The 13,270-nt window shown below is 39.6% G+C and overlaps 1 protein-coding gene across 2 annotated transcripts in view; it reads left to right on the top strand.

The window, feature by feature from the left end:
* The first annotated feature begins 2,156 nt into the window (after positions 1–2,156).
* Positions 2,157–13,270, top strand: part of LOC139949300 (putative sodium-coupled neutral amino acid transporter 11) — a 34,917-nt gene continuing 23,803 nt past the window's right edge. For both annotated transcript variants that reach the window (XM_071947717.1, XM_071947716.1), the window contains exons 1-2: positions 2,157–2,709; positions 10,462–10,609. In XM_071947717.1, coding sequence (XP_071803818.1) covers positions 2,665–2,709; positions 10,462–10,609 — 193 coding nt within the window. In that variant the 5' untranslated portion in view covers positions 2,157–2,664. The remainder of the gene's footprint in view (positions 2,710–10,461; positions 10,610–13,270) is intronic.

Here is a 13,270-nt window from a genome sequence, read left to right as displayed (position 1 = left end):
GGAGGGAGTTCTCACTCTACCCCATGGTCTATGCAACTGTGATTCTTATTTTGTTCATAAATTATTATCTGTGGTAATGTTGTCAGAGACCAGTCATCATCTTAACATATCCACAACAAACCTGTGAAAATTTTAACTCAATTGGTCCTCGAAGTTGCGAGATAATAATGGAGAAAAAACACTCTTGTCACATGAAGTTGTGTGCTTTGAGTCCCAAAATCTAATTTTGATGTCTCAAAATCAAATTCGTGGAAAATGACTTCTTTCTCGAAAACTATTCGTTACTTCAGAGGGAGCCGTTTCTCACAGTGTTTTATACTATCAAAAGCTCCCAATATTACTCCTTCCAAGTAAGGTTTTATGCTAATAGTTATATTAAGACACACGTCGATTTAACTGTGTTATAAAAAGCTTGCGTTTTGAGTGTGAAATTCAATTATTTTTGTTTGATGAAGTAATTCGATTGTATTTTATTTTAATTGAAATTATTTTGAAAATAAAATTATTCTTTGCATTTTGTTTGTGTGTGCGTTTTTCAATAAAAAAATAATTAAACAAAGCCAACCGATGATCACAAAGTTATATTTAAAAAAAACTTTATGGTAAACACGCTAAATAAGCTGCCAGGAACCAATAAGAGTAACCAATGCTAAATGCTAATTATTAATAAAAACTAAAAACTCAGTGAACAAATAAATAAAATGCCTCAGCCTATTGAACACAAATTAAATCTTTTCATACAAAATACATTTAAGATTTTTTATTTGTATTTTCGGCAGGTCAGCCGTTTGGAATGTTGGCTTATTTCACAGAACCCCCCTCCAAGGTGTTCATAAGAAAATCTTTACAAAAGTTGAAGCACAGAGCCCCCTTCGGATATAGTTTTGATAGAAAAGTTTCCAAATCCTGCCACCACCTTTTCCTTTGATATTACAATTAAATAGTATCTAATTTACCTGAAAGAGATAATTTTATTTCTCTCTCTTTGTAAATTTGAGTGAAAATAGTGGCATGCCAGAATACGGAAAGTAAAAAAAAAGTAAGTTGATAGACATTGGGCCAGATAAATAAAAACTAGCATTTGCTTTTACTAGTCTTTTACTTAAATCCTTATAAATAAAAGTAAGCCTTAATACTGCTAGTAATTGGTCGAACTAGTAGGTAAAATCAATGCTTGAGGAACTCTTCTTATTGAGATGTAAATAAAACCGACATTTTACTATTACCTGATAGTTTCACAAGATACTGGGCCGTGTAAAGGCCAGCATTACCAAAATGTCGACAAGTTTAAGATCAGGCATGAGAATTTGCTAAAATCTCTATAAATAACCTTTTACTGGAAAAACACCATTTACTTGAACGGATTAGTAAATGGTCAGAGAAAAGCACAATAGCGGGGTATTCAGGAGTATAACAATAGAGGCATGGACTCGCTGATCAATAGCGATTAACTGAAATGCAGGCGGGGCAGTTTCCACTTACTCAAGTTTTTGATGGCGGCAGTGGCTATGATGAGGAAACAGCCAGCATCTCCAAGCCAGCGCTCGAGAGATTGGTTCTTTTAGAGCAATTAAAGTACACAACAAATTTATAAGTAACATTTATCGTTGGATCATTAGACCAAGGGAAAAATAACCCTTTAATACTGACCCGATACCGAGCCATATATGCAACACTGTTGTTCAAGTAAAATCTCAAGCTCCTCATGCAGTAGCTTGTAAAAATACAAGTAATTGCTACAGTATGTTAGTAAAATGTCGGTTTTATTTATATGTCTATAAGTGAAAGGTAATCCAGTGAGCAAAATGTTCATGCCTGATCTTTTACTTTTCAGTCTTCTTGCTAATGCTGAACCTTTAACTTGATAAGTAATTGCTAGTTTTTATTTATCCGGCCCATTGTGTGTACCTGTTGTAAGTGGGTGCGCCACTAAGGCCGTGTCCGAAACGACGACTTCGGCTACAGCTACGTCTAGATCAGCGCGTCTACCAGTGTTGAAGAATAGGCAGACGCGCGCGATCTAGCCGTAGCTGTAGCCGAAGTCGCCGTTTCGGACACGGCCTTATACACCTTATCGCAAGATTGAAAGTGAGCCCTCTCTTGGCGACTGTCGCGAAACGTCCGTGTATCGTGCGCGTACGATACGGAAACAGTCAAGTACCGACCGCCCGGTGAATTTTTAATCAGCAGCGATTCTCATCTTAAATGTGTTTGACAAACAAGTGTTTATCCGAATCTTGAGTATTGGGCTCACTTGGTCTAGGTCTCTAATTTGTCATAATTTATTTCCCTCGTCATCTTCAGATACATTGCATCCAGGCTTTACCGAACCGAGAGCAAAGGTAAATACAACATCGACGACCGCAGTGTACAAGACTCTGACTCGCTAAACGGGTTGCCAGTTCTGCCTCCTCGACCTCCTCCGAGCGCCGTGATCCTGCGCCTCTTCACGGTCGAGTGACACCACCATCTCCTGCCTGCTCTGCTGCTGACTGCTTTCATCTCCCTGTGGATGTCTCTTTGAGTTGGGTTTGTGCTGCATTTCATACCATCTTGTTGGAATTGGCAGGAGATAGACGCAAGAGACAAATTTAAGGATTTTGTAGTCGGGAAGTTGTCCTTTTGACGTGAAGAGGTCGTCTCGTCGATTCATCATCAATCATCATGGCGGAAAGCCCAACCGAGAAGACGCACATAGCCAGCAATGAGGTAAATTAAAAAAACAAAAGATGGAAAGAAAAAAGAAACACAATAAACCTCTCTGCAAAATACAAGCTTTGTATTGTATTGTTGCGTTCTTCGTTTATTTGTATTTACCTGGGGGCCAGGTGTCGACTAGTTTCTTGACTTTCTACTTGAAGTAACTTGTCAATGTCATCAGATATGTAGCATGAACATCATCATGGTCATTGAAATATTCAATAACTAAATTTGTTTGTTTTTAAATAATTAATATTATTATTATGTTTGCAATTTTTAACAGGTTTTCCTCACTTTTCACTTGCTAAGTTAGTAAGGGAAAATGTTGTATCCTGCCACCACTTTTTCATTCGTTATTTATGAAATTCGTTTATTAAATTAGTTAGTGTCTAGGCCTAGGTAGTACTAATAGTAGTAGTAGGGCCTAGTAGTAGGCCTATTTAATTCAAATGATACTCCTTTTTTTTTTTAAGGTGAGTGAGAAAGTGAGATATGGATCATTAAAAAAAACAAAAAAACAAACAATGATCTATGGTGCCCTGAACAGACATTGCATACTGCTGAAAATTATCTGAGCATTTTGTATGCACACAGACATGTGGGATGTCATGAAACTATAAAAGTGAGCAGACATTGTGTGTTGTCGTTATATTATTATGCGCATGTATGCAAAGATGCATGCAATGTCCTTAAATCAATCGCAAGTGCCAATATTTTTGTGATGTTGTGAATAAGGTTTATCGGGATGCAGAACCGCAATGCGTTGTGGGTAGGCAGGAACTTTCTTTCTGCACTAAAATCTTTGGATAAAAAGAAGGCCGCTCATCCATTGTTATAATCCCATTGGAAAATTAACACAGTTGAATAAACATGCTCAGTTAACCGAGTCAAGCAATCTGGGTGATGAAACATTGAGAAAAAAATAAGCTTCACTCAGAGTTGAGGCTTCTTCTTGAAAGTTATTTTGTGCACCATGCAAGGTCTAAAAGGCTAAAAACACAGTTGAATTTTCCCTTTACTTCAGGATGCTTCAGTAAAGTGTTTCTGAAGCATACTTTTCAGAGGTGGTCGCTTATCCATTGTTAAATCCATTGGAAAATGAACACGGTTGAACGGACATGCTCAATTAACTGAAGACATGAAAAGAAGTTTACCCCAAAACAGACTGATAAATCTTTTGATCAGCCTGTTAGTGGTTTTCACACACCAGCAGCCAGCCAGACAAACCAAAAATAATAAAACGACACGCCAAATATAATAGTTCAGTAAGTCTATTGATATTGGGTAAGGGATGTTTCTGTAGTTTCATGCAGCCCAACAATGGAACAATGAGGAGCGCCCAATGGTTCCCACACTGTTCTTCTCATTTCATAAATGATGTGTATTATTATTGGTTTGCTGTCACAATTACATATTATAGACTGGTGTGCCAGCCAGGAGGCATGGGTGTGAACCCTGCAACGGTTGTATGGCTTCTGACTGGCACCACAAAATAGGGAAACCCAACAATGCACTACATAGCTCAGTTGGTAGAGCACTGGCACGTTTAATTCAGAGGTCCATGGTTCAAATCCTGCTCTATTGTCAATTTCTCTTTGTTTTAAAACCCCATAAGAATTTAATCTTGTCAGAATATTGATTGTTTATTATTTTGTTCATTTTGAAAAATTTCATTTAATGTATATTCTTTGAGTACTGTCACAAAAGGTTTATTACAAATAAATTAGTTTTGGGGGTTGAACAAAGAATTGACTAGAGTGGGATTCGAACCAACGATCTCCGGATTAACGTGCCGGCGCTCTACCAACTGAGCTATATTGGCGGTGTCCCTATTTTGTTAATAACTTTGTTCGGGGGTGCCAGTCAGAAGCCAAACAACCGTTAACTGCCGTGTAGCTAGGGATCACACCCAAATTACGATACAACCTGGGAAGCGGCAGCCAGGGGATCACCTTAAAGGGATGTGACTTTTTGTTTCAGATATCAATATAAACCACAAGGGAAACTGACTGGGTAAATTTTGAAATGAGTTTTGGGGTTGAACAAAGAATCGACTAGAGTGGGACTCGAACCAACGATATGGTTCGAATCCCACTCTAGTCAATTTCCCGTTCAACCCCAAAACAGAAATATTTCAAATGATTTTGGGGTTTAACCAAGAATTTATTGACTAGAGTGATATTCAAACCAATGGCCTCCATATTAACATGCTGACACTCTACCAACTGAGCTATCTAGCCTTATGTTGGCAGTGTCCCTATTTTGTCAATTTCTTTGTTCAAATAAATTACTTACAAAGTACATTAAAAGAGTGGAGGGCTGCGACCAAGTCCCGAGTTGGTGTAGGATAAATCACGCCCTCGCATCGCAATATAAAAACAAAATAAACATGTGTAAACAAATCTGTGGGAACTTAAAATGTTTGCCAATTTTTCGTTGCATAAAATCACAAACCTGTGAAAATTTGAGCTCAACTGGTCAGCGAAGTTGCAAACAAATACTGACAGAAAAAAACACCCTTGTTGCATGGAACTGTGTGTTTTCATACATGTCGTATGTCTGAGAAACGATGTGTGAAAAATAACCCCTTTTCTCTGAAACTACATACATCAAAGGTTGTCTTTTCTAGCAATGTTTACAATATCAACAGCTCTACAGTGGGCTCTTAACCAGGTAGTCCAAAGGTTACTGTAAGAATCGCTCGAAATAACAAAGGTAGCCTTTTTCTCAAAATAAGAACTTTTAAAGATTGAATTGTAAATATCTCGGAGAGTAAAACCGCAAACAAAATGAACAAGGACAATGCTTGAAAATAATAAACCGTACTGCCCATACTTAAATCCTCTACGGTAAGACTACACAAATCCCCTCAATGGGTTTTAAGTGTAATATATAAGTGGATTCAGTTGCAACTAATTCCCACAGCCTGTCGCCCCCGTAGGCTTTCGGCCATCTCTCTGCGCATCTAATTAGAGTGGCTGCAAGTGGTTTACAGCACACTGGGCATCGTTCCTTCCTCCATTGTAAATGTTTATTATGTCAGAACGTAAGCATTGCTGCCTGTGTTTGGATGAATGTGCGGCACATTGCAAGGTGGTTGTTGCTTTTTCCAATCAATAGTACAAAGAAAAGAATGGCTCAAATACCTTTGTTAAAAATTCTAGAATACCTTTGGGTCACGCTCCACTTCACAGAATACATGACATGGACATAAGGCCAAGTAAGAAAAAAAGAAAAACAGTTGATCGTCCGAGTTTTTTAAAAAGAAGAGGATGAGGGCTTTTTTATTTTTTATTTCTTTCAAAGATTGCATCCAAGCATTTCAATTAAAACTGGCCACCAATTCTTCAGTTTAAGGTAACCACTCTTTTTGAAAAAAAAAAGTAGAATTTTTTTTTTTTAAAGAAAGGTGCAACCTTAAAAAAGGATGAGGGAGGGGACGATCAAATGGTTTTTTATTTTATTTGGCCTAATGCTGATGTAGTGAGCAGGCTGGACTGACAAATCAAGCAATTAAATGGTTACTCCCAGGGTTCTACCTAGGATTTGTCTAAACCCTGGGGCGTTCTAAACCCAAATTTGTTGACGTTTGGCTGAAGCAAGCTGAATGGGAACAAGGGGCCAATATCATAGCGCTGCTAAGCACAAAAATTTGCTTAGCATGAAATTTTGGCTTCGATAAAAACAGAATTACCATCCAAATTTCCACGTGGTTTTGAGGATAAACAAACAACAGTTGAATACAAGTAACACGCAATGTGAAAAAAATGGAAATATGGTTGGTAAATGGTAACCCTGTTTTTATCAAGGAAGAAATTTCATGCTAAGCAAATTTGTGTGCTTAGCAGCGCTATGAAATTGGGCCCTGGTCACAACTTTTTAGAATGTTTTCTACTTGGTGTTTATCGTTTATCTTGTCCTATAATGTACTATGCAATCTGGAGCATGGTTTTTCTCTTGATGTTTTTTTTGTGAAAAAAAAATAGTTAGGCCTATCAAGATTTATTTATCATAATTTGTTTGTGTATCGGCTAGCGAAACCCCGTGATATACATGTAGGGACACATTCTGAAAGTATGTCATCGGCCTCCACAGGGATAAGAAATACAAAAGTGAAAAAGGTTTTAATATGTTCATATAGGCCTACCGTACATGTAGCTCAACATCATGCCTTTGTGAACTTTTTTGCAAAATTTGTGAAATGATCATTTAATGCCAAAATATGTCGATATCCTGACAAAAATGATTTTCTGTATCGAATGTCTCGCACTTGTGTAAATGTCAAGAGTCAAAATACATGTATGTATGCAAATGGACTCAGTCGATTAAATTAAGATATTACGATACCTGCGTCCACATTGAAGTATTCTGTGTATCAAAATGGCATCAGGATTCTACGCAAAAGCTTTCTAAATTTTTTAGCGTAGGCGTCTAGCGCATGAATCGAAAGCTGCTTTTAAGTAGGGCCATAGATTGGGTTTTGTCAACACAATGCTTACAGGCAAAATTACAGGGCACATTTAAAGGCAATGGACACTATTGGTAATTACTCAAAATATTTATTAGCATAAAACCTTACTTGGTAACAAGTAATGGGGAGAGGTTGATACATTGTGAGAATGACTCCCTCTGAAGTGGAGTAGTTTTCGAGAAAGAAGTAATTTTCCATTTCGAGACCGCAGATTTAGAACTTGAGGTCTCGAAATCAAGCATCTGAACGCACACAACTTCGTGTGACAAGGGTGTTTTTTTCTCTCAATATTATCTCGCAACTTCGACGACCGATTGAGCTCAAATTTTCACAGGTTTGTTATTTTATGCATATGTTGCGATACAGCAAGTGTAAAGACTGGTCTTTGACAATTACCAATAGTGTCCAGTGTCTTTAAAGTATGGGAAAGGGGCACCAAGGCAATGACATGTGGGCAATTGCCTTTGTTGTCTCCATGAGGTATCAGGCCTGGTGATTTGTCGTTTCAGTCAACACGCTGGTGAACATCTTCATATGTTTCTAGTTACCGGTGCATAATGTAGCATCATCCACCGTCTGATATTCTGTGTGTCTATTTCTTATTATCGTAAAGCTACGTGGGAGGAAATTCTCCTGAACAGGGAGTGAAGACGGTCCTTGCATGCCAGCGTTGTCCCCCAGCCTCCCCACCTTCATCAGTCCATGCTGCTTGATCCGCTGCGGAATGAAAATCAAATTATCATATTGATTGGTGGTGTATTAGACATGTATACACCATATGGGCTGATATTGTGTGACGGGTTTGCGGTCAGATGCTGTCCACAAGATTTTAATAACTCTCGCCGTTGTACAATGGCTAGTTATTCATAGGGTGATCCATTAAAATTGAAAAAGGATGGTGAGGTTTAGAGCATCTGCTGGAAGGTGTTACAAAGAAAATTCTGTCAGAAATTTAACCTATTATTTCAAAGAGTTCATGTTACTGATTTTCTGTAATTTTTTGTAATTTTTAATATTTTTAGACTGGAGTGAATTTCACTTTATGTGTGACAATAAAACAATTGAATTGATTGTTTTCTAGGCTGTAATGTATTTATGTATTTGTAAACACATTATAGCCCTTTTATACCTGGCAGGTGTTACAGTGTGGGTTAGAATTACAAAGGAAATTACAAAGAAAATTCTGTCAGATATTTAACCTATTATTTCATAGAGTTCATGTTACTGATTTTCTGTATTTTTTGTAATTTTTTAATATTTTTAGACTCGCAAGCTGGAGTGAATTTCACTGTATGTAATGTGTGACAATAAAACAATTGAATTGATTGTTTTTTTGTCTGTAATATGTATAAACACATTAGAGCCCTTATTATACCTAGCAGGTGTTAGTTTGTTACAGTGTGGGATAAAATTACCAAGAAAATTCTGTCCGAAATTTAACCTATTATTTCATAGAGTTCATGTTACTGATTGTTTTCTACGCTTTAATGGTATTTATGTATAAATACATTAGAGTCCTTTTTATACCTAGCAGGTGTTAGTTTGTTACAGTGTGGGATAAAATTACCAAGAAAATTCTGTCCGAAATTTAACCTATTATTTCATAGAGTTCATGTTACTGATTGTTTTCTAAGCTTTAATGGTATTTATGTATAAATACATTAGAGTCCTTTTTATACCTAGCAGGTGTTAGTTTGTTACAGTGTGGGTTAAAATTAAAAAGAAAATTCCATCAGAAATTTAACCTATTATTAAATAGAGTTCGTGTTTACTGCTTGTTTTCTTAGCTGTAATGTATAATTTATAAATACATTATAACCGTTTTTATACCTGACAGGTGTTACCGTGTGGGTTAAAATTACAAAGGAAATTACAAAGGCAATTCCGTAATAAATTTAACCTATTATTTCATAGAGTTCATGTAAGTGATGGTTTCTAAGCTAAATAATGACAGTTTTTAAGTGGAGCACACTGCCAGATTCATGGTTTCTCATAAGGGGAAGAAATTTGTTTCTGTGGGAAAGGGTGCAATTCCCACTGGAATGTTTCAAGGGGCACTCAGGCATTGACTGAACCCCTTTCACACCTGAGTTATTAAAGGCAGTGGACACTATTGGTAATTACTCAAAATAATTATTAACATCAAACTTTACTTGGTAATGAGTAATAGGGAGAGGTTGATGGTATAAAACATTGTGAGAAACGGCTCCCTCTGAAGTAATGTAGTTTTCGAGAAAGAAGTAATTTTCCATGAATTTGATTTTGAGACCTCAGATTTAGAATTTGAGGTCTCGAAATCAAGCATCTAAACGCACACAACTTCATGTGACAACAAGGGTGTTTTTTCTTTCATTTTTATCTCGCAAGTTCGATGACTAATTGAGCTCAAATTTTCACAGGGTTGTTATTTTATGCATATGTTGAGATACACCAAGTGAGAAGACTGGTCTTTGACAATTACCAATCATGCCAATAGTGTCCACTGTCTTTAACCCTGGCAAACTCCTGGAGAATTGCCAATTCCTGGGAATAGCCATATCCCGGGAACAGCTATTTTCTTGGAAAAGCTACCCGTGCTTGAGAGTAGAGTTACATTGTTAGTTGTTAGTGAGCCAACCCTAGGGTTAGCATATAAAGGGGCATATTTCAAGTTGAAATGAATAATTTGCATTTTTAGTTTTTTTTATGAAAAACCTATTTTGTTTCCTTTGGAGTTCTTTTTGGTGTGTCTTTTAAAATCTTTGTAAAATTGTTATTCGTAAAAAGTTTATACTATCAACTGCTGCAGTGCTTCTTACCATTACCAGATACATTAAGTTGTTTGTGGTTGTTACTTTTTAGAGTATTTCACCCAATCTATTAGGCTGACTACACATCCCTGTTTGCTTCGTTTTTGAAAGGGCAAGGGCACCAAGGCATAAGGAAATTGTAAATTTCTACTTGAGCATTTCAAGGGCACCAAGGCAAGACCAGGGTCCAATTTCATGAAATTAGCATGAAATATCTTCCTTGATAAAAACAGGGTTACCAACCATATTTCCATTTTTTGCATATATTGCTTGTTACTTGTATTCAACTGTTGTTTGTTTAAATCCTCAAAACATGTGGAAATTTGGTTGGTAATTTTGTTTTTATCGAGGCAAAAATTTCATGCTGAGCAAATTTTTGTGCTTAGCAGCGCTATGAAATTGGCCCCTGGGGGCATAGGGGCTATCCCCTCTGTTGGCTACGTGAAGTATCAGGATTTGTCTACATTCATTGAGGTTTTGTTTTTATTTGATGATTTTCAGATGATGCCGATGGCGACTCATGACACAGCACAGCTGGTTGAGAAAGGGGCAGAGGCAGCCCTTGATGATTCCAAAGATCAAGATCGCAGTGGCATCCCCGGAGCTAGCTTCAATATCGCTAATAGCATTCTTGGATCCGGAATTATAGGTACGTCTGGGTTTGTGGTAAAGGGGTAGGGATTCTTGGGCATCCTACCTAGCTAGTAGTTTGTTGATAGCATGCTGGGGTCTTGGATTATAGGTACGTCTGGGTTTGTGGTAAAGGGGGAAGGGATGCTTGGGCATCCTACCTAGCTAGTAATTTGTTTGAAGCATGCTGGGGTCTGGGATTATAGGTACGTCTGGGTTTGTGGTAGAGGGGGAAGGGATGCTTGGGCATCCTACCTAGCTAGTTGTTTGTTTGTAGCATGCTGGGGTCTGGGATTATAGGTACGTCTGGGTTTGTGGTAAAGGGGGAAGGGATGCTTGGGCGTCCTACCTAGCTAGTAATTTGTTTGAAGCATGCTGGGGTCTGGGATTATAGGTACGTCTGGGTTTGTGGTAAAGGGGGAAGGGATGCTTGGGCATCCTACCTAGCTAGTTGTTTGTTTGTAGCATGCTGGGGTCTGGGATTATAGGTACGTCTGGGTTTGTGGTAAAGGGGGAAGGGATGCTTGGGCGTCCTACCTAGCTAGTAATTTGTTTGAAGCATGCTGGGGTCTGGGATTATAGGTACGTCTGGGTTTGTGGTAAAGGGGGAAGGGATGCTTGGGCGTCCTACCTAGCTAGTAATTTGTTTGTGGCATGCTGGGGTCTGGGATTATAGGTACGTCTGTGTTTGTGGTAAAGGGGTAGGGATGCTTGGGCATCCTACCTAGCTAGTCATTTGTTTGTAGCATGCTGAGGTCTGGGATTATAGGTACGTCTGGGTTTGTGGTAAAGGGGGAAGGGATGCTTGGGCATCCTACCTAGCTAGTTGTTTGTTTGTAGCATGCTGGGGTCTGGGATTATAGGTACGTCTGGGTTTGTGGTAAAGGGGTAGGGGTGTTTGGGTGTCCTACCTAGCTAGTAATTTGTTTGTGGCATGCTGGGGTCTGGGATTATAGGTACGTCTGGGTTTGTGGTAGAGGGGGAAGGGATGCTTGGGCATCCTACCTAGCTAGTAATTTGTTTGTAGCATGCTGGGGTCTGGGATTATAGGTATGTCTGGGTTTGTGGTAGAGGGGGAAGGGATGCTTGGGCGTCCTACCTAGCTAGTAATTTGTTTGTGGCATGCTGGGGTCTGGGATTATAGGTACGTCTGTGTTTGTGGTAAAGGGGTAGGGATGCTTGGGCATCCTACCTAGCTAGTAATTTGTTTGAAGCATGCTGGGGTCTGGGATTATAGGTACGTCTGGGTTTGTGGTAGAGGGGGAAGGGATGCTTGGGCGTCCTACCTAGCTAGTAATTTGTTTGAAGCATGCTGGGGTCTGGGATTATAGGTACGTCTGGGTTTGTGGTAGAGGGGGAAGGGATGCTTGGGCGTCCTACCTAGCTAGTAATTTGTTTGTAGCATGCTGGGGTCTGGGATTATAGGTACGTCTGTGTTTGTGGTAAAGGGGTAGGGATGCTTGGGCATCCTACCTAGCTAGTAATTTGTTTGTGGCATGCTGGGGTCTGGGATTATAGGTACGTCTGGGTTTGTGGTAAAGGGGTAGGGATGCTTGGGCATCCTACCTAGCTAGTAATTTGTTTGAAGCATGCTGGGGTCTGGGATTATAGGTACGTCTGGGTTTGTGGTAGAGGGGGAAGGGATGCTTGGGCGTCCTACCTAGCTAGTAATTTGTTTGTGGCATGCTGGGGTCTTGGATTATAGGTATGTCTGGGTTTGTGGTAAAGGGGAAGGGATGCTTGGGCGTCCTACCTAGCTAGTAATTTGTTGGTAGCATGCTGGGGGTCTTGGATTATAGGTACGTCTGGGTTTGTGGTAAAGGGAGGGATGCTTGGGCGTCCTACCTAGCTAGTAATTTGTTTGAAGCATGCTGGGGTCTGGGATTATAGGTACGTCTGGGTTTGTGGTAGAGGGGGAAGGGATGCTTGGGCGTCCTACCTAGCTAGTAATTTGTTTGTGGCATGCTGGGGTCTTGGATTATAGGTACGTCTGGGTTTGTGGTAAAGGGGGAAGGGATGCTTGGGCGTCCTACCTAGCTAGTAATTTGTTTGTGGCATGCTGGGGTCTTGGATTATAGGTACGTCTGGGTTTGTGGTAAAGGGGAAGGGATGCTTGGGTGTCCTACCTAGCTAGTAATTTGTTTGTGGCATGCTGGGGTCTTGGATTATAGGTACGTCTGGGTTTGTGGTAAAGGGGAAGGGATGCTTGGGCGTCCTACCTAGCTAGTAATTTGTTGGTAGCATGCTGGGGGTCTTGGATTATAGGTACGTCTGGGTTTGTGGTAAAGGGGTAGGGGTGCTTGGGTGTCCTACCTAGCTAGTAATTTGTTTGTAGCATGCTGAGGTCTGGGATTATAGGTACGTCTGGGTTTGTGGTAAAGGGGGAAGGGATGCTTGGGCGTCCTACCTAGCTAGTAATTTGTTTGAAGCATGTTGGGGTCTGGGATTATAGGTACGTCTGGGTTTGTGGTAAAGGGGGAGGGGGGGCCGCTTTGGAATCAGTGTACCTGTGCCTTATCGCACGGTGTGATATGCATTTATGTGTGATAGCGCCCTCGCTAGCCATGACCAATTGCAGCCCCAGATGTGGAACATGCAGGTCACATCGAGATCTGCACTGTAACAAACGAACCTGATACGTAAGAGAAAGGGTTTGCTCCTGTGTTTCTTGCGTTGTTGG

Source organism: Asterias amurensis, chromosome 16 (genome assembly GCF_032118995.1).
Source record: "Asterias amurensis chromosome 16, ASM3211899v1".
Taxonomy (NCBI): domain Eukaryota; kingdom Metazoa; phylum Echinodermata; class Asteroidea; order Forcipulatida; family Asteriidae; genus Asterias; species Asterias amurensis.
The sequence above is the reverse complement of the archived record's forward strand: the minus strand, read 5'-3'. Positions and strand labels throughout refer to the sequence as shown.